General features: G+C 38.6%; 3 protein-coding genes across 4 annotated transcripts; all 3 read right to left on the reverse strand.

The window, feature by feature from the left end:
• Positions 1 to 659: 659 nt before the first annotated feature.
• Positions 660 to 6,194, reverse strand: LOC111230360. 2 transcript variants are annotated; one of them, XM_022757070.1, is made up of 6 exons: positions 6,137 to 6,194; positions 4,949 to 5,352; positions 4,663 to 4,807; positions 3,481 to 3,600; positions 2,984 to 3,074; positions 660 to 2,338 (listed from the first exon to the last, which is right to left on the reverse strand). In XM_022757070.1, exons 1-6 carry the CDS (start codon positions 6,186 to 6,188, stop codon positions 2,140 to 2,142), a joined length of 1,011 nt encoding a protein of 336 aa, XP_022612791.1. In that variant the 5' UTR covers positions 6,189 to 6,194; the 3' UTR covers positions 660 to 2,139. The 2 variants fall into 2 exon arrangements, with proteins under 2 accessions (XP_022612791.1, XP_022612783.1); XM_022757062.1 differs by having other exon boundaries at positions 4,663 to 4,810.
• Positions 6,195 to 7,406: 1,212 nt separating this feature from the next.
• LOC111229899 (arrestin domain-containing protein 3-like) lies at positions 7,407 to 10,880 on the reverse strand. Its single transcript, XM_022756429.1, has 6 exons — positions 10,549 to 10,880; positions 10,259 to 10,316; positions 10,017 to 10,164; positions 9,558 to 9,654; positions 9,025 to 9,281; positions 7,407 to 8,701 (listed from the first exon to the last, which is right to left on the reverse strand). The coding sequence occupies exons 1-6, from the start codon at positions 10,802 to 10,804 to the stop codon at positions 8,267 to 8,269; spliced, it is 1,251 nt and encodes a 416-aa protein (XP_022612150.1). The 5' UTR covers positions 10,805 to 10,880; the 3' UTR covers positions 7,407 to 8,266.
• Positions 10,881 to 11,247: 367 nt separating this feature from the next.
• LOC111229856 (arrestin domain-containing protein 3-like) lies at positions 11,248 to 15,752 on the reverse strand. The gene is made up of 6 exons (XM_022756346.1): positions 15,377 to 15,752; positions 14,860 to 14,917; positions 14,557 to 14,704; positions 13,557 to 13,653; positions 12,630 to 12,886; positions 11,248 to 12,447 (listed from the first exon to the last, which is right to left on the reverse strand). Exons 1-6 carry the CDS (start codon positions 15,630 to 15,632, stop codon positions 11,821 to 11,823), a joined length of 1,443 nt encoding a protein of 480 aa, XP_022612067.1. The 5' UTR covers positions 15,633 to 15,752; the 3' UTR covers positions 11,248 to 11,820.
• Between the last annotated feature and the right edge of the window lie 3,794 nt (positions 15,753 to 19,546).

The following is a 19,546-nucleotide window of genomic DNA, read 5'->3' on the forward strand; positions in this document are numbered from 1 at the left end:
ATGTCATTTTCAGGGTGCTGTGTTCTGTCAGTAAACTTCGTGCCCTCTCATTAGTATAAACACTACCAGCAGGGGAGACAGGGTGTCAGCTCTAGGTTTGGTGTTACTTTTTCTAAAAAAAATACAAAAATATCCATTAAAAACGCATATAACAGAGGCTGAAGTACTGGCTGCAAATGCACTTTTCACAAAGCAGAAGGTTTAAATGTAAAACACAGCTATGTTCTTTCACTCTGTGCAGTGTTTGGTTCAAATCTCCTCATTATGTTAAAATAAAGGAGATCAAATGAACCTGCCGAACAACAGACCCCCACCCCCTCTGAAAAACAACAACAACAAAAAAAAAACTGTAAAACAGCCTTTTGGTTGTACAGTTGTAAACAGACTCCTCCAGCTGGGAAGTTTCCATGCCACAAGGAAATGCCATGTTCTCTGGAGCTATCACCGTCAACATATCTATGATTACTGCATCCTTACAGACTGTTTGATGCAATTACTATAAACAGTGACTTTTATCAGCAGTCATTCCCTTTCCGCTTCACTCCGGATAACAATCCATGGGAAAGGGGTTGCTGATGTACATTAAACACAAAATAACATAAGCTTTACTCAATACATCGTGTAACACTTGTAAAAGCAAGTCAGGTATATATGCCATTTTATTAGGTAGTTCACAGTTTTAAAAAACCTTTCAGTTAAAAAACTAACAAATTTACAACTAATTGATGGTGTACCTGGTTTCCACATAGAAAAACCAAAACATCAATGATAGTGGACAAAAGAGTCTCCACTGAAAGGGCTTCTGGAGCTTTCAACCGCATCATGGTGAACTTCAAAGGATGAGAAGTGCTCAGAATAATGGAAAGTTTAAACTTCTACAGTTCAGTTATTGCTGAGCAAACTCTATCTGCTGATGAATACAGTGTGATGTAGTTGAAAACCCCAGAAAAAGTTAGTAAGTGGCCCTTGAGTGGAGTTTGTTTTGTCAACTGCTGTGCAAGGTCAAGAACGAACCGTTAAGCTCAAATCTATAGTACATTATAAGTACACTCAAGTAACAATGTAAATCAATACAAGTTTATGTATGGTCAGTATCAAAGCAAGGTGCATCATGAAATGAACAGTACTGAATTATACAGTGCCAGACTACTAACATTTCCTGTTTAAACTAGGGTAATATTTTCTTTGGAAATATTTCTTTGCTAAGACATGCACTTGAAACTAATTAATCCTGAATTATGGTATGAAAACAACTTTCACCATACAGTGTTTCTTGCAACACAACATAGTAAAGTAAGTTGCAACACAACAGTAATTATACTTTCCCATAATAGCCTACTAATCCTAATATTAAGGGTGCGAGTCTCAGGAGCTTAGGGTGTGTCGTGCTATGTTGTTATGAATCTCTTTAAATGAAAAATCAGCACACTGTCAATGATTACCTCTAGACCTTTTAAATTCTTGAAATACAGTGGGATCTGAGACCACTTTCCTATTCACTGTCCCTTCACTGTATGTAAAGAGACACCTGAGCTGACCCCACAGCACAATAGTGTTCAACATCAAACTGGAACTACATGATCAGATCTTCATATAGTTTAGGCCTTGGCAAATAAAGATTAGTTTCTCAAGTGTTTATCCAACTTAAGGCCTTTGCTATTGGTTGCTTTGTTGAGCTCTTAAATTGTACTTATAGTAGGTCTACAAACAATGGCTGAATGCTTAAACATTTATTTTACAGACCTTTCATCGTACTAGCAATTCTTCAGATGTCCAACACAAGAGGTCAGGACTCAGAGTCAGTATCTTTGAAAACTTACAGTACAGCTCATACGTTTTTTGTTCTGGCAGCTTCACAACAGCTTTTATCTTCCTCTGGCAGCTAAGTCCCACAAAAACTGTCTGATAATGGGCCATGAACTTTACATTTTATGAAATAGTCCAGAGTACACCATGAACAGTTTGCTTAGTATCTTTTGATGCCAACAATCTTAAAATACCGAAATCTTATTTTGCCAATTTTTTTTCTGTTGACAACAGATTTGCCTGCAGACACATTCAGGACAAAGCATGCATACAATTTCTTAAGAACTAAATAAACCAATCCCGCTTGCATGTCCAAACATAACAGTACAACCTTCAGGCCTCGTACAGTGGAGTTACAGTGCCGTCCTTCCACTCAATCAGGATTTCTCCACGTTGTAAAGTGGGGGAGGAGTGTGGGAGGCGCATGGCGTGCTCTGTCAGTGGGGCCCTTTCACTAGGCACCGGGGACCCAGGAACACTCACCTCTGGCCTCACGGTGTATGACTTCAAAACACACACCACCTTCTTCCTTCTGGCACAGCAAGACAGAAAAACGCAGAAAGTGAGCGAACACATAACATTTCACTTTTTATCAGAGCTTTTTGAAATGTTTCGCTCAATATATTCCTCACATTTTTCTCCCCCAGTAAGGTTTTGTATAAAGTGTTGTATCTTCATTTAACTAGGCTCTATGTTTTCAAATTGAGTTTCATACATTTTTTGTTAAAATATTAAAATTAAATTTAAATTAATTTTTTTTTAATTGGTTAGGGTTATTGGATATGGGTATCCAGTGTCTATTGCAGTCTGTTTTGTATTTATGTTCTTGTGTTTCAATTAACTCATTACACTCAAATGTCAAATGGCCAACCCAAATTACTTAGAGACCAAAATCATGAAAAAAACACCCACACACACAACTCGAATGTATCCAAATTACAATGAATAAAAGAGAAAAAATAAGTAAAATCTTGTCTGAGAAGCTGTTACCAGTAAAACATCGGCTTTTTTTTTTTTTTTTTTTTTACCAGATAAATGATTAACTGATCTACAAAATGATACTTAATTAATGTTATGTTGTTATCTAATTAATGAATCCACTTATCTTTTCAAAAGTAAATCTATGAAAATAAAATGTCTACTTTCACGTGTGTTATTCGTCTGTTTAGGCACTCACCTATTGGAGTAAACATTGAGGATAAGAATAACAGTTCCCAGTACCAGAGCCAAAGAGCTTAGTACCAGCATGGTTATCTTCCAGCCCATCCCTATATACACATATACAGTGAGTATATACATGTTCACATGCATAAACAGACCAAGCAACACACCATGCATTTCACAAGACACACATTTAAACTTTCAACTATTTATCTCTTTCTACACTATGAATCTTTGTTCATGCATTTGCTTAATTCCTGTCAGGGCTCTGAACTTGCAAATAAAAGCCTATTGAAACTCCTTCACAATCATTACACACCCACCATAAACTTTGCTAAGTTTCTTGTTCATCTGTCTCCACCTAGTGGTGCAAAAGTAACTCTACAACTGAACTGTTAAGGCTTCTATGTCAGGCTACATACAGTATTGTTGAAAGAAATGATTTCCACTCATAATACTGGTCATACAGAGGATACATTCAGTCTTTTATTGAATACAGTTTACTAAACCTACCATAGTCCATACTGAAGAAAATCATGGTGGGATCTGCAGGGGATTTTGTACTCAAGGATGAAAGAGTCCCATCTATTAAGGGATATGTTTCTGTGCCCTTGATGTCCATTATACCTTCAACTGGAAGTGGGTGGAAAAAAGAAACAAGTCAACCAGAGGTGATGACTGAAAGTGATATAGATTTGATTTCTTCATCATCTGTGGAGGCCATAAAAATCACATGTTCTAACTAAGCCAGTGAATCAGCATTTCCAGGACTTGACAAGTCACAACGATGCTGTTTCATGGAGTGGCTGGCTGTCTTCCAGAGAGAGGGACATATTGATTGCTCAAATGCGCACTTAAATGAATTAGATCCTCAGCCTAAAGTAGGCATGTTGTAATCTAATCTCCAGGCGGAGGCAGATAAATAATGCTACTGAGATCAGACATACCACATGGATTTTTTACTTTTCAACTTAAAAAGATTTCGAAATACTCTTAACAGAGCTAACCAATCACAATGCATGGGAAGAAGGATATCCTGTAAAGGCTCCATGTCGGTGCATTCAAAGAAATCAAAACATTCAAGCTCAAGCTTTGAGGATCAGCTGCTGAATAGCAACCCTTTGAATGCAAGAAAAAATGACTAAATTCAATATCCTTTTCATGAAGTTCATGTTTACTTGGTGGGAAGTAAAGCTGTCAGTGCATAGATGTGTTTCCATGAACACATCACTGGGAAGACTTTTAAAAAATGGTCTCTGCTTGCAACATCATAACAACAAAACAATAATCTTCTGTTATTTTTTTCTAATAATCACCTTAATTTCTTATAATCTACTGCAAGACTCCCACAAAATAAACAAATAATACAGAAATAACACGCTGCATTCTCATATGAAAAGGATTTCCTCTAAATCCAGTCCCAATTTTCTGCAAGTAAACATGTACACTGCACTGGCATGACCTAATACCACTAGCTGGCTAAGAAGAAGGAAAACCATCAAAATAAAACTCATGTGATTTGAAAAATGGTTAGCAATAATGTCAAGTATTTACATTGTTGCTAGTGCGACTTATAATTAAAAGGTGGTTAGTAAAGCCAGTGGTTGGACCTTTAAGGTAGTGTGTGTTACTTTTATTAGTGTAAACTAATAAGATAACATTCAGTAGACTACAGCTAATGAGATATGTCCTTACATGGTTCAGCCTGTCTGTGCATATCAGAGATGGCAGGTTCCAATGATTTTCCCAGATAGTGGTGGGATTGGTCTTGGTGTTGGTTATGTTTGCTATCTCTCCCATTACACAATGTCTGGTTGTCAAGTGTCCGCCACCTGCTGCCCTGCTTGTGAAGGGTGGGGGTAAAAAAAAATCTACAATATACAATTCCTCCCTACTTTTTACATACATTTTAAATCATTTGATTAAAATACTATCAGATGTTATGTCACATAGAGAAGGACTTCCTCCATAACCTCATTACCTGCTTATGTTCCTGCGAAAGGAAGACCAAAGTGGATTCTGGTGTGGCACTGAGGTGCAGTCCCCTCCCTATCAAGGTGAGGTGGCCTTTCTTGGAACAGGACCACGCCTGGCTGCTTGCATCTCTGCCAATATCCACTGCTGCCAATCCGTCACCTATCTCGTCACTTTCAGTCATAAAGATGCAGGGCTGCAGATGGACACCTTCATACTGCTCTCTCGGTGCAGTCAGACACTCCCCAGTGTGGTGACTGCTGAGAGCCTGGCTCTGTGGGACCCAACGCCATTCCTGTAAGGGTGAATATGGGCTGCATTCCCCCAAGGACACTCTACCTCCCAGAATTCCTTCTTGCACCTGCAGACATTTACCTATCAGCTTGTTCCGAATCTTTAAGCCTGACGCCCCTGTGGAGGACACATGAAAAAAGAAGCCTTGTCCAAACCTTTATCTTAACTCAATTTTATAAACATTTCATCTCATATGGAGAGGGAACTAGGTATAAAGTGGTAAAAATTAGTTGAGATAAATATTCTAACTCAATTTACAACAAATTTCTCACCTGAGCAAATACATCTGTTGAATTTGACCTTAATAAATGCCACTGAGGTAAAATATTGGTTTGTTTACAGTGTGCATAATATTCTGGTTGTCTAATATGAGATGAGATGACTCTTGGACTAGAGGACATGAGAACAATGGTGTCAACAGAAGACAATGTCGAGCCAAATTCCATTAAAGAGATGGCAATTTAATATTTCTTTGCTTCTTAGCAAACTTGTATCATAAATTATTACTTCAGATGTTTATGAAATACGCGTTTTGTGATACTTGGCTCTAATCGGCATTCAGCCGAAGCAGCAAACAGCAATTAATCTTGTTCTTACGACAATTTTCAACAATTTTCTAGCTAATATCTCGCTCAACTATTCGGGTGGAAGATGAAGAAGACAGCTAAGCTAAACAGATAAAGTTTGTTACCTACTTAACGTTAACGTACACCCTAATATTGATTCATATACCTAATATTAATGTAGCTTGGACTTGGAAAGTGTCTTTCGGCAACTACGATGTATGCAACAATTTGGACAGCTAACGTCCTTGTTGTCCTTAACTTCTGAAGTCAAACAAGTACAGTTATATTCGCTAGCTGACTAAGAAGAAAGTTACGTCCCTTACTATTTGTCTTACTTTTAAAAATGACGACGACAAGCAGAAAGACCCACAGCAGTCTTCTCCCCATGGCGATGGCGATGACAGGCAGAGATAGTTTGGAGTCTTGCATCTATTAGCAACAGCAACTAGTGCAAGTGGGCGGGTACAAAACTTTACGCAACCTCCCTCTGTGCATCCATCACATGGATGGATGAATAGAGAGGCCACGCATTCCTTCTAAAAACACTTCAAAAGGGAAATGTAGTGTTGTCAAATCGAAATGTCATCGAAATGCTTTGTCATTTCTTGGGTAAATTTTAAAAATGTCTTCAACGAGGGCGCACAGGTGGCTCAGCTGGTAGAGCGCGTACCAGTTAGTTTCAGGCCTGACCACAGCGGCCATGGGTTGGCCCTTTGCTGCACGTCATCCTCTCTCTCCCCAACCTTCCTTTCACTGTCCCTATCCGAATAAAGGCAAAAAATGTCTATGACAGGTTTTGAAAGCTTCCACTCTTGCTCATTTCTTCTCACATGCAAGTACAGTAGGTGGTCATTGTATAGGTCTCTTGTTATGGACAAAAATCGTTGTGGGCTGCTGTGTTGATTTGTGTATTGTTTTGCATATTCTGCTTACTGTCTCTCTTTGCTCTGGAAAATTGTGTTTTTCAAAAAAAATATACACAACTCATAAACACTCCTTGTTTACCACCATGGCAGGCAGGAAAATGTGTTTACTACCAGTGTGTTACAACTCCATGGACTACCAATTAGATTTAAAGATCATAAATCTGTTATAAGGAGAAAACAGTGTTCCAAGCTGAATAGGATTGCTCACTCGTTACTGTGAGGAATGGGACAGCTTTTGGGGCCTGCATGGTCACATGATGTTTTTCTCTATCATGATGCACCACAAAGAATGTGAGAGGCCTTGATCAAAATGAATATATTCAGTGGAATAGGGACAATTTAAACTTTATCTCCTAACAAAATTTGAGAATTGTTCCCATTTTGCCTGCAACTCTTACAGTTGCTCTCTGTACGACATCTGAGGTTTTATTTACCAATCCAAACCATATTTGCTGGTTTCCACATTGGTTAACTTTAAGCTTGCACACAGAAGAAAACTAGTTGAGTTAAATGACCTAAATAATTTGATGTGCATGAATAAATAAACATCTGTATTGAAAGTAAGGAACCAAGTTTAAATATGCTTTGTTACGTCCCTGTCTAGGGGAGTGGGAGAGCAACATAAAAAAAATGTGTTGCCCCCCTGGTCCCCTAACCAAAGTCTGAATACCAAATGCAGTCACAGTGAAATAATTTATTACTACAAAATGTGGAATGGTGACAATATACTTAAGCAATATAGCTCAGGGTGAACCAAGGCCAAAACAACAAACAAAAGAATATATCTCCTCAAATTGTGCTAACTAATCCCTATGTGAAACAAACAAACAAACAAACAAAGGGACATTTTCTAAACCAAGAGTAAATAAAAGCTGTAGAAAACAGTGCCAAATAAAATGGCAGTTCGTCCCAACAACTTCAGTGCTATTTATGAAGAGAAACTTCCTATTCTATTTACAGAATTTCCAAGATCACTGACAACAAGGGCAAAAGGCCCAACAATTTTACATCTAATACACACAGTCACTACACAACAAAACTACAGTACCAGCTGCTGTTGTCAGAAAGCTACCTGCAGATTGCAGGGACCCAGGGCATTTCAAAATGCAGGATATTGCAAATGAACTGATCAGTTGCAGACATCCTCACAGGAGGAGAGCAATCACTCTCACACTCACACACAACACAGGACATAAACTAGAACAGAGCTAAGGAAATACAGCCAGGGCCGTAACAGTTATTACTAAACTTAATACAACAATCTTCCCCTGTAAAATGACATGAATGAGGGGCACAGACAGGTAGTTTTGGTTTTACATCAGAACACACACACACACCCAGACACACACAGTCTAAACATATGAAACATTCTTTCATATATAACATGACTGTAAAAGAATGTTAAACAGTAGGGCAAATACAAAATATATTTTCATTTGTAAACAGCAAATATTTTCCCATTTCACATTAAAAATAGCTCAAATACTCTCATCATCATCATCCTATTTCAACCCTATTTGCTTGTGTTCCTTCTGGAGCTCAGATTTTATGATCTGAGCCACGAGTGTAAGAGGAAGGAAGGGAAATGTCCATATATGATGGAGGTCCTTCTCCCTGTTGGAACTGATGTGAAGCAGCAGGAGCTTGATAGTGTACTGAAGATGATGGGAAGGTTGCAGCTGGAAAATACGGAGCAGGCTGTTGTGGCCACTGATTATTATAGCCACTTGTTATGTTCACAGGTTGAGCGGGAAATGGCGCTGAGTATCCATAGGGACCTGGACCTGGGGGTACATGATAAGGTCCAACGGGGAAAGCAGGGGGAGGGAAGTCGCTGTAACTTGGGCCCCCAACAGCCTCCGGTGGGTAAGGCCCCACAACCTCATGAGCCTGAGGGTTAGCAAAGCCAGCAGGAACGATGACCAGTGGAAACACCACCTCCGGGTCAGTGGCAAAGCTGATGTCCAAATACACCTGGGAAATGAAAACACACATTATTGAGAGGTTGAATCTGTCTACAGCAGAAATGTTTTAAACTAAACTGCCGCTTATTGAACTATTATTTAAGGTGATTGTGCTTACTGATGGATAAACATGATTTCTGTTTGTTAGAATGCGGAGTCATGTTTATATTTATACTATAATTTTATGAGGAATTTTGCTTTGATGTTTTATATTTCCAATGATTGTAGAAGTGTGTGATTTAGGACAAGGTTTCTCTGTGCTACAATTACTTAACCACCAATATCAATTAATTCATTACTGAGTTGATGTAGCATCACTATTACATTACATACCTTGAGGTAATAGTTATTTGAGAGGATGTCACAATTTTGGATAGAGTAGATGGCATCATCAGGAATCTTCAGTTGGCAGTAGACTGTTTCCTCTCGGTTTGCTGCGATAGTTTCCCCCAAACCTTTGCATAGACTTGTGTCACTAGTTTTAGTTGAGCCACTGGCGCTGTAGACTATTTTCTGATGTAGACTGAATTTGGGCCTCATGGTTTTGGAAGAGAAGTTGTGGATTTTGGCAACAACAGACAAGGTGTCACCTATCAAAAACAAATCATAAATAAATATAAATATGATGTATAAATATATCATATACAAATAATTGTATAGTTTTCTACATTGTATGAAGAAAGCATGTAAATAACTTTAATCACCTTTGTTTTGATATGTGGTAATCCTGCTAACATTAACACTTCCATTTGACTTAGCAATGAAACAATGTACAAAGTTGTAAATATCTGATATTAGCTGAGAATTTACTACATTTTATGTCTCAAATTGACACTTTGAAAGTAAGTGAGCTGTAGTGACTTTACCTGGAGCGCAAACCTTTCTGTCAACCGTAGCAGACATTTGGACCTGTCCTTTAGAAAAAATTCCCATCTGTTTATTTACTGAACCAGATTGTGGACACTAGAACAAATGAAGAAAATAAAGATCATTTCATAGCAGTTTACAGATGAAATTCAAAGTCCAGGAGAAAATACTGTCATCTCACTATTAACCTTTGAATTTGTCCAGGGAAACAGGTGAACTTCTACTTCCTCAACATAGTTCACATTATATTGTATAGACCGTCACGTTGCTGTACTTCCTGCTGTCTGCCTTTTCCCCATCATATTTAAATATAGTACACACATTCTTAAGTCATTTGACTGTTTTCAGCAGCTACAAGCCACTTTAAGTACTTCAGAAATCAAAACATTTACTTTCATTGTAAATGTGGAACTAGTCTATTAAATGTATAACCTTTATCATTGTAGCATCCCACTTACCATTACTTGTTGAGGGTGTGTTAAAGACCTCGAAAGAAAACAGATATGCTTTTGTACTCCAGAGGGAAACCGCCAGCTCCTGGACATCTTGGCTTCAAGCGTGTAGTCAATGTTTCCATGAAGCCCCTTGAAGGTTGATGGCATTTCCCTGTAAGACAGAACCGGTCCACAAATGCAGCAATTTGTAAAAGCAGACACTGATACAGTACTAATGCTATAGATGCTGGAAAAGTCCCACTTACCCCTGTGGGAGTTTCATCCTGAACTTAAACTGATGGACCCCCTCAGAAAGAACAGTGTCTGCAAAAGAAGCGAGAATTAACACTAACCAGTCACCTGACAAGCAGACAGTGGAAACTTCCTCACGTATACCAGTATCAAAAAAAGCCTATGGGTGCAGTACCATTTACAAGGCTATAAAGATATTATACAATCTATCCATTTTATCATACTGACACCTTTAATTTTAGACAACATATAATATGTATACGTGTTGAGATAAGTAAGAATAATAAAGACTTCTTTGGCCTACCTTTATCATTTTCTGCGACTAAGCACTCTTTGATTTTGAAGTATTTCCTGTGAGCACTGTACGATCTCCTGTCGTCTTGTGATCCTTCCGACCACCTAACGCGTGCCTCCCCTTTGACTTTCACGGAGAGACTCTTCACTTTCGTGTTTTTCGCCAAAGTCAAACTAACTCTGCCTGACACCGTATCTCCTTCGGAAAAAGTGCCCGCTTCGTTGAGAGCTTCATAAGTCAGATCGAACTCCTTGATCCGAGACATTCTTCACCTGCTGCTTTACAGCACGCAGCACTGAACCAATAGTCCTGCTGGCACTCAGGCACTTTTTAAACAAGCCTACATCCGACTACACCCGAACAGTGAAGCCACTATAAAGCTTCCAACATTGCGTCAACATCCTTTACGAGAAGGCACGCATCATAATGCACAACAGGTTATTCAGTATTTCACAATTGAAGGTGATTAATGGCTATACAAACTCGAGTTTAAATAAACTTATATGTGTGGGCCAAGCATTATACAATGTGAGCTATGTTATATTATTAGGCTATTAACTGATAGGATATGAAATTTCAAATTACTTATAGATAAAAACAAAGAAACAGGTGCATCTTTGTAAGATGGAAGATGTTAAGAACTGTACTACCTAGTTACCTACATTAGTTATTACAAGGTGTTCACACAAACACTGAGAGATTCCCAGAGAAACTTTACCTGACAGTTCTTTATTCCAAGACAACACTGGCAATTTGTTAGTATAACAACAAATCAGGTTTGCAAAGTATTGTTACTAATGACACAGATAGAAGTCGCTGTCTCATGTTAAACTCAACAGACATTAAAATAAATGGAAAATATATATTTGGCCCCTTCACTGAAAAAAAAGTATAAAAAGTTTTTTTTTTCTTAACACAGTAAGTAGCCTCCACACAGAATAGTGAGGTAGAGAGTAGGTATTAACTGTAAGGCAGAAAAATTGATCAGCGGGACACTTGAGTTGAACAAGGCACGTAAAACACAGTGTATCCTGATAACTGAGGTTGGAGTGAGTACTTTAGGAGCTGGACAAAGCCAATTACCAACCTGACAACTGACCAGAAAACCACTAACACATACAATTCAAAAGTCCTACTTTTATATATAATTGTTTGCATGCAAACAGTAAATATTGCACTCAATGATTTTTTTTAAATTTAAAATCACGCTTCAAATTTAACCACACCAATAGCCTAAATAAGACATGATTTATGTGATCCGATTTTGCATTGTTAACTATTCTATTTATTTGCATCAGGCGTGTCAGTTGCAGAGGATGGGAAAAGGAGAGAATACGCTGGAGGAGGTTCATCTGATTGAGACAGGAAGTCTGTGTTCATCATTGGTGTAGAAGGCAGTGCATTGTATGAAGGAGCAGTTGGGGATATGTTAAACGGTGCAGAAGGGGATGGCTGGATCTCTGGGGCAGATGGGGATGGATGAAACGCTGGAGCAGTAGGCGGAGGGTGAAGCACAGAAGTTGACGATGAGGATGAAAATGGAGATCCATATGGAGAAGCGTGCTGTGGCACTGGGTTATTGTAGCCCCTGCTCATGTGTGCTGGCTGACCCCAGTACACATTGGGTGGTGCAGCATACATTTGTGGGCTAGCTGGGTATGCAGGTCCTGGTGCTGAATACCTTTGAGCTCCTGGGTATTCGTGACTGCCTGAATGTGGGGATGCAGGAGAAGAATGCTTAGACACTGCTAGGGGAGGGAAGTCGCTCCTACTTGGGCCCCCAGTAGCCCCAGCTGGATAGGGACCCGCAGCCACACCAGGCTGAGTGCCAAGAGCTAAGTCAGGAGGAAGAATGACGACTGGGAAAGTGACCTCTGGATCGGAAGCAAAGCTGATGTCCAGATACACCTGAAAAAAAAAAAAAACACTGCTTCATTAGCACATGATGCTTTACTTCTACACCTGACAGTTACAACAAATTTGGAATTTTAACAATATTTATGGGTTAGCAGTGTTACAAAATCAGGGAAATAGCTCTGTCAACTGCCTTATCTTACTGTGCTTTACCATTAAGATCCACTGTTACATACCTTTAAATAGTATTCCACTGAGATAATCTCACAATTCTGGATTGTCTGTATCTGACCATGAGGAATCCTTATTACACAGCTGACGCTCTTCTCTGTGTGGGATCTAATACAGCTGTCAACCACCTTGTGGATAACGCTTCTTTCTTGCTTCACATTGCTGCTGGCATGGAACAAAACATCCCGGATTAAACTGAATTTGGGTGTCATGTCACTGGATGAGGAATTGTTGATTTTTGCAACAATTGCCACTGTTTGACCTATGAGGAAAACAACATAATATTTTACATTATTTTTCATGTATTATTCCAGTATTGTTAATATATAAAGTTTTTTACTATGCCTGAGAGGCACACCTTACTCACATTACATGAACAGTGCTGAGATGATAAACCCCATCCTAAAGTATTATATTTCTTTCAACTGTTTTATTATAGTTTTAATAAACCCTTCACTGACAGACCATTTTCCTGGCAGACATTTTAGCCTGTCAAGAGCACAGGTGTAACTAGTGTCATTAATGCTGGGTCATCTATAATGAAGTGTGTTAGGATAACAGAAATGTAAACCAGCATCCACAACACCAGAGCACTGGAGTAGAGACATTCAAATGGAACTAACCTGTTTTTCATGTCATTTGATACACCTGCTTCTCCTGCGACGACACATCAAAATGTCTATCATGAAAGAGGACTGTGCAGTACATACTGATTCTTTCAAATTGGCAAACGTAATAAGATGTTTAAGACAATTCGTGAACTATAATGTAAATAGTATTACTGCATGTTTTATCAGAATAGTTTGCTGTTTTGCAAATTGATGGCTGTGACATCCATCAAATGACAAAAGCATGTTTTTCAGGATCTTCCTTCAAAAGAAGATCTCCTTCCATGACTTGAACCTACCATGTTTGAAGTGGAATTTTACTACCTGGGGCATACGCCCTTCTGTCAACAGTGACATCCATCTGTACATGTCCTTTTGAGAAAAGCCCCATCTCTTTTTTTGCTGAAGCAACTTGGGATGACTAGAATACAATGAATAGGGAAAAAAATTACTTTTGATCCACTTCCATTATGAAGACAATACAGTGCATGATTTAAGTGTTACAGTGGTATAGCAGGGCATGATATCCAGGCCCTCAAGACCACAAGTGAATACTACTGCACTACCCTTTGAATCTCATCACCCACTGTACAGTATGTCGTTGTGAGCAGTTTTCACAGGTACTAGTATACTTTTTACAGAAGAAATAGCATCTATGAAAACTGTCAACCGCTCAGTTGGTGAATTATCCAAAGTAACTGGGATATTGTTATTGTATAGACGTATTGCTGTTGAGATTTTTTTATCGAATTTTCCAAAACATTTCATCAGTTAAAATTCAAATCCAAATTCTTATAGCTCTTTTTCACAGAAGACATTTTGTCATTAGCAGGAAAAGCACATGTGAAGCTATTACCATTAATGGTTGATGTGTTGTATTTACTATAAGTTTTCCAGGAAGCCAAACCAGCGAGTGAGAATGTGCCATAACTTGACGCTGGAACTGACACCTCTAAATGGAATGTAGCCATCATTACTGTTACTAAATACAACAGTGCTTTTCCTACGCTTTTCCAACATGTTGAAAAAGGCTGTGAAAAAGTCCTATTACCTCCATTATACTGTGGTGGTGGAGCTGGATATTAAACTAAAACTATCTGTGTAGCTAGGTAGAACTGCAGATGAATGAATGTGGTTTAAGTGAGTGATAACAATACTTTTCAATTCCAATAGTCTGTTTCTCTCCTATGCAACAACCCCCATGAAAAGTAAAATCACATTACAAAATATCATCTCTATATACAATATTGTACCAAAGGGCACATATTTTCCTGTCAACTGACATATCAGAGATGTGTGTATGAATGGTTAGATGTTTACACACCATCAGAGACTGAAGATTTGGAAAGGACTTGGAGACGAAATGTATCTCCTTTTCTACTTTACGGTCCATCCTCCAACTCCTGGACAGCGCAGCTTCCAGCTTGTAAACAATCTTTCCATGAGTCCCCTTGAAGGATGAAGGCATGCTTCTGTATTGGAGAACAAGCAGATTAATATCAAATCAAAAATTGAAGTAACACTTATATAATGTGGCAGGAGTAAGCTATTTGGTCCTGCTTGTTCAAAACAATTACATTGTCACTACAAACATTACGTTTTGGTAAACTTGTCTTACTGTACTTACCCTGGTGGTATGTTGAAGCTAAATTTATAGACATGGGTCCCTCGGGGAATGATGGTGTCTGAAAAGGAAATAATGTTGGTGTTAGTACTGACAGTAGTCTACTATTATTACTAGCCACTCCTAGCATAGTGCAAATAGTAATAAAGACGGTGGTGGAGAGTATAACATGCTTTTACTCTCATACTCTTCATTTTAATATGGCATATTTTGTCCACTACATTAATGTTGTTGTTGCTGTAATCTAATTATTAATCACTTTGCACCGTTATAGAATAAACTACAACCTAAAGTAGTTAAAATGAGTTCCAGTTTATTTTAGTTTTAGCTGAGAAGACTTGTGTGCTTTTACTTAAGTTTTGAATGTGGAAATCAAACAAGTAATCACCATCACTGGACAAAAAGAAGAGAAAATAGCATAAACGTACGATCAGGCAGGGACAGAGAAGGCCTGCACCATGCCAGATTTAACTATATGGGTTGTAGGGCATGCAGGACTAACAAAACCACTACCGCCTACCCTTGGATTCCACTGGGACTAAAAACTGCTTCAGTTTGAAATATCTCCTTTGTGCACTGTATGTATGGGAGTGATCGCCCCTCTTTTGCGTCCAACGAACAACAGCGTCTCCCTTAGCTTTAATATGCAGACTCTGAACCGTAATTTCCTTGATTAAGTCCAGTGTTACTTTTCCAGTTAAACGGTCTCCCTCCGAAAACGTCCCGTTCTCATTCACCGCGTCCAAAGTCATCGTCAAGCTTCTAATGGAAGGCATTGTCGTAAGTAAATCAAGACTATGCCGGTTAAATGATTAAATAAATGCGATGATCGATCTTCAATTTCTAAACGTTTTTGCTATATGTTATTCTGATGACACGGCAACACGGCACCCATGGCGGCTGGACCCTAGATAGTGGGATAAGACACGCCCTACCAAAGTGTGTTCAAAGACCTCTACTGCCATCCAATGTATAAAGGAGAAAATGGGGGAGAGGGAAATGGGGACTCATCGTAGGAAACGAGTGCAAAAGCACTTTGCACTCAAGTATAATAAAGTACATTTCCCCCTAACATCACTTATTGTGCCAATGAAAAGAAGATATCTTGTGCTGCATCATAGTATTCACAAACTTAGGAGAACATAAAATAACTGGTTGCTTTTATTCTGAAGGTTACCACCTACAGCGGAAGTCTTGCTGGAAATGGGAAAAAAATGCTGATTTTAGTAAAGAGTTACACCTTATATTCTTCATGAAGGATCAAATTGATTTTAAATAATTTTAGAATTTATGGTCAGAGATATTTAAAATGAAAATCATGAACTAAAATTACTCATGTATGAAGAAAAGTAAATAAAAAGTAAAAGAAAGCTGTGTGGGAACAGGTGGGGAGACCACCTACTGCGCGTGTCATAGGCATGGATACATTAAAACACCTTGATCCTGGATCCAAAATGGCGCCTATCCATTCTACAGAAATGTCCGTGGCTGAAGGAGGCCACGGTCAAAGCGGTCGGCCATTTTCTTGACGACTCGTCAACTTAATTCTAGTCTCATGTAAGTTTGATCAGCCTGTTTTATTTAATGTAATAGCATAATTTGAGGTACCTGTTTGCAATTACAAATAGCCTCGGTATCTTTTTTCCTGCTTGTGTACTTTGGCAACCTTGTTACCGTAGTAAAAACAACGATTCTTTGAGAGTGTGGTTAGCTTAAACCCAAAGGCCTCTTAGGTTTGTGTTTTGCACAAGTTCAATTAACACCAAAATGCTCTGAAAATGTTAGTGTAGGTAGTGTTGTAATTTGTTGTTTATGAAGTTTCCCTCAACGTGGCACTACATCGCAAAGTAGTGCCCTTAGTTTGTCAAACCAACGTATGTGCTAGCACCTTTTTGAGGTTTAAGGTGAGGCATACAACTGTGGTGAAACCATAAAATGACACTTACGTGTTCATGCCATGGAGTTAAAAGGTACCTGTAAAACACCTGGGGTGTAAACCACGTCATTAAATACTCCCAGGGCTAGCGCGTGAACCGCTGTAGTTGTCGAGCTAACCTTAATTGGCTAGTGGAACTGACCATAGCTTCGGGGACTCCTCTCTGTTTTCTCTCTACTGTCCTTTTTACTTACCCCTGGCATTTCGTTCTGTACAAATTTAGTGAAGAGGGAATATAAAGCTTTCCGTGCAAACCAGCCTGCTAAATCTTAGTTCGCAAATGTAATTTAGCTCGTACTAAAGGAACAATAAATTCAGGAATTTTATAAAAAACATGTAATTAACATTGACTCATGTATCACAGCTGTCTGTAAACGATGGCTCTGTATTGAAAGAGTGTTTAGTCTGACAGAGGAGGTTATAAAAAAAGTAAATGGTGCAACACCACTACCAAGCTAGGTTAGCTACCTAAACTAAAATGAGTCCAGCAACGTTTCCAAAAGTTTCTGTTTTAAGTGCTTGAAAACTCTGGAGTAATGGAAGCCAGGCATTAATGTAGCCAAATTCATGTGTTTTAAAACTAAAATGAATTAGTTTGGACATAGCTTGAGGCTCAGTGTTTGCGCTTGTGTCATCCATATTGCCAGGTTTGCTTTGAGTGAACCAAGACAGATAGAGGAAGTGGTCCTTCCATGGCAGATAGAGGAGGGGGTTGACATCAAGAAATCTTACCTTTCCATTGACTAGAAAAGGCCGATGTAAAGGGCAGCACAGAGGCTCTGATCATGACAGCACAAGAACAGGCCCTAAGCACCAGATCCTTAGAGGCAGGGGTGTACCACAACAGACAGGACCCAAGGTGCAGGATGTGCAAAGATGCCCTGAGACAGTCCAGCGTGTAGTGGCAGGGTGTAAGATGCAAACTGGGACAGCATACACTGAGAGGCATAACCAAGTGGTTGGGAAAGTTGGAAAAGAGAAGAAGGGGTCAGTTGTGATAGGTGTGGCAATGCCAGATGACAATAACAACAGAAAGAAAGAGCATGACAAGTTTGAGAAGTACCAGGGACTGAATGAACAACTGGAACAGGTGTGGGAGGTGAAGTCCAAGTTTTTCTACACAGTATCTGTACTTAGGAGGCTAGTATGCAATTTTGGATGAAATGTTATTATAGAAATGTCTTTGTTGAGCATATTAACCGTGTCTGAACTGTGCCACTTCCACTTTTCAAGAGTGCTTGATATTAGCTCAACTAGATAAGAAAATGTAACTTCAGGAACAGAGTGATGTCTTCATAGCAAAAAGTGAGAAAAACACAAAACATGTTGTTTCCATGATCCCAAAACAACTAGTTTGTTTATCATAAGTTATTTGAATCACATGAAAAATAAGAAATAGTTGATTTTTTTTTTTCTTGTAAATTTTTTCTTTCTTATTGTCGTCACTGCAGCCAGCTGCTTCTGAATAGGATTCCTTTAGTGTTAATTGTTCAGGAGGTTTTTACCTGGAGCCAAATTATCCACAGTGGTCTGCTCCTCTGCAAAAGAAATGCACCTGGTGATTTAAATCTGGTAAAAACACAGAATAAAGCAGTTTCATGTTTTTAAAAAAAAAAAAAAAAAAAAAAAAAAAAAATCAGTGTTTCTCTGATGCTGTTCAGCGGACACAGGACATCTCAGCGGGGCTGCCTGTCCTGCTGCTGACTAACATTTGCTCAGCTTTGTTCTGATAACTTAAGATCCAGACATCTGGTGGCAAAAATCCCTCATCCAGTTAAAATATATGGTTAAAATGACCAAGAGTTAAATAGTGTAACTTGAAAATGTATCTTAAAACTGAATATAAAGTAAATTTTGTCTGCTTCTGGCAGACAACCACAATGCTGATACATGTGCAAAGGGGATATGACGTCATTGACAGGCGGCCAAATGAAACGGGCTGTTACCTTGATTAAAATCACGGATTTGAAAATTGCTGGAAAACATTTGGGATAATGTAAGTATATAACCCAAATATATATATAACAGGCCTAGTTGTTTTTAGATATTTTAATGCAGAAAAGGTACATATACCTTTTTAAGTCTTTTAAGTATTAAAATGCGACATTAAACATTGGTTAACAAGTGTGATGATTCTTAAAATGACATCTGATCTCAATCCCTTACAGTCTAAATATCTGTCACATATTTATGACAGATTAATGAAGATGAAAACTAATGACCTGTTTTTCTGCTTGCCTCTCTCCATGTAGTTGGACTATTGATTCATGTTTTGAATTTCTCTTAAGATGGACAGGACAAGTAATCAAGTCAGGACAGTGGATTTATATTCACTGGCAAACTGAAGTGATGGCATTCCTTATATGGGAATTTTAGTCCATCAAATTATTTTGTAAATTAATTGAATAACATGGAGTTTGGAGAATACCTTAACATTGTCAAGATGATTACAGATACCACATTATGGAGCACAGACTGAATAGATTTGTCTGATAACAATTAAATCAGGATCTGATCTAACAGGAGGTGAATATTTATTTTACAGACTTGGAAGGCTGTTGGGAATTGTTTTGACTTCAGCTTCTTGTGCATGCCCCCTGCTGCTTTTGCCTGCTCTCTCTGCTTCCCAGGTGGGGTGCAGTTAACCTCGAACAAGCCTTTTTACACATCCCAAATCCATACTAAATACTACTTATATGTTTTTAACATAAAGTGTGTTTCCACTGGGAAAGTAAAAGAGTATAGTGAAATCAG

This window comes from Seriola dumerili, unplaced genomic scaffold, assembly GCF_002260705.1.
Source record: "Seriola dumerili isolate Sdu_G_001 unplaced genomic scaffold, Sdu_1.0 BDQW01000017.1, whole genome shotgun sequence".
NCBI lineage: Eukaryota > Metazoa > Chordata > Actinopteri > Carangiformes > Carangidae > Seriola > Seriola dumerili.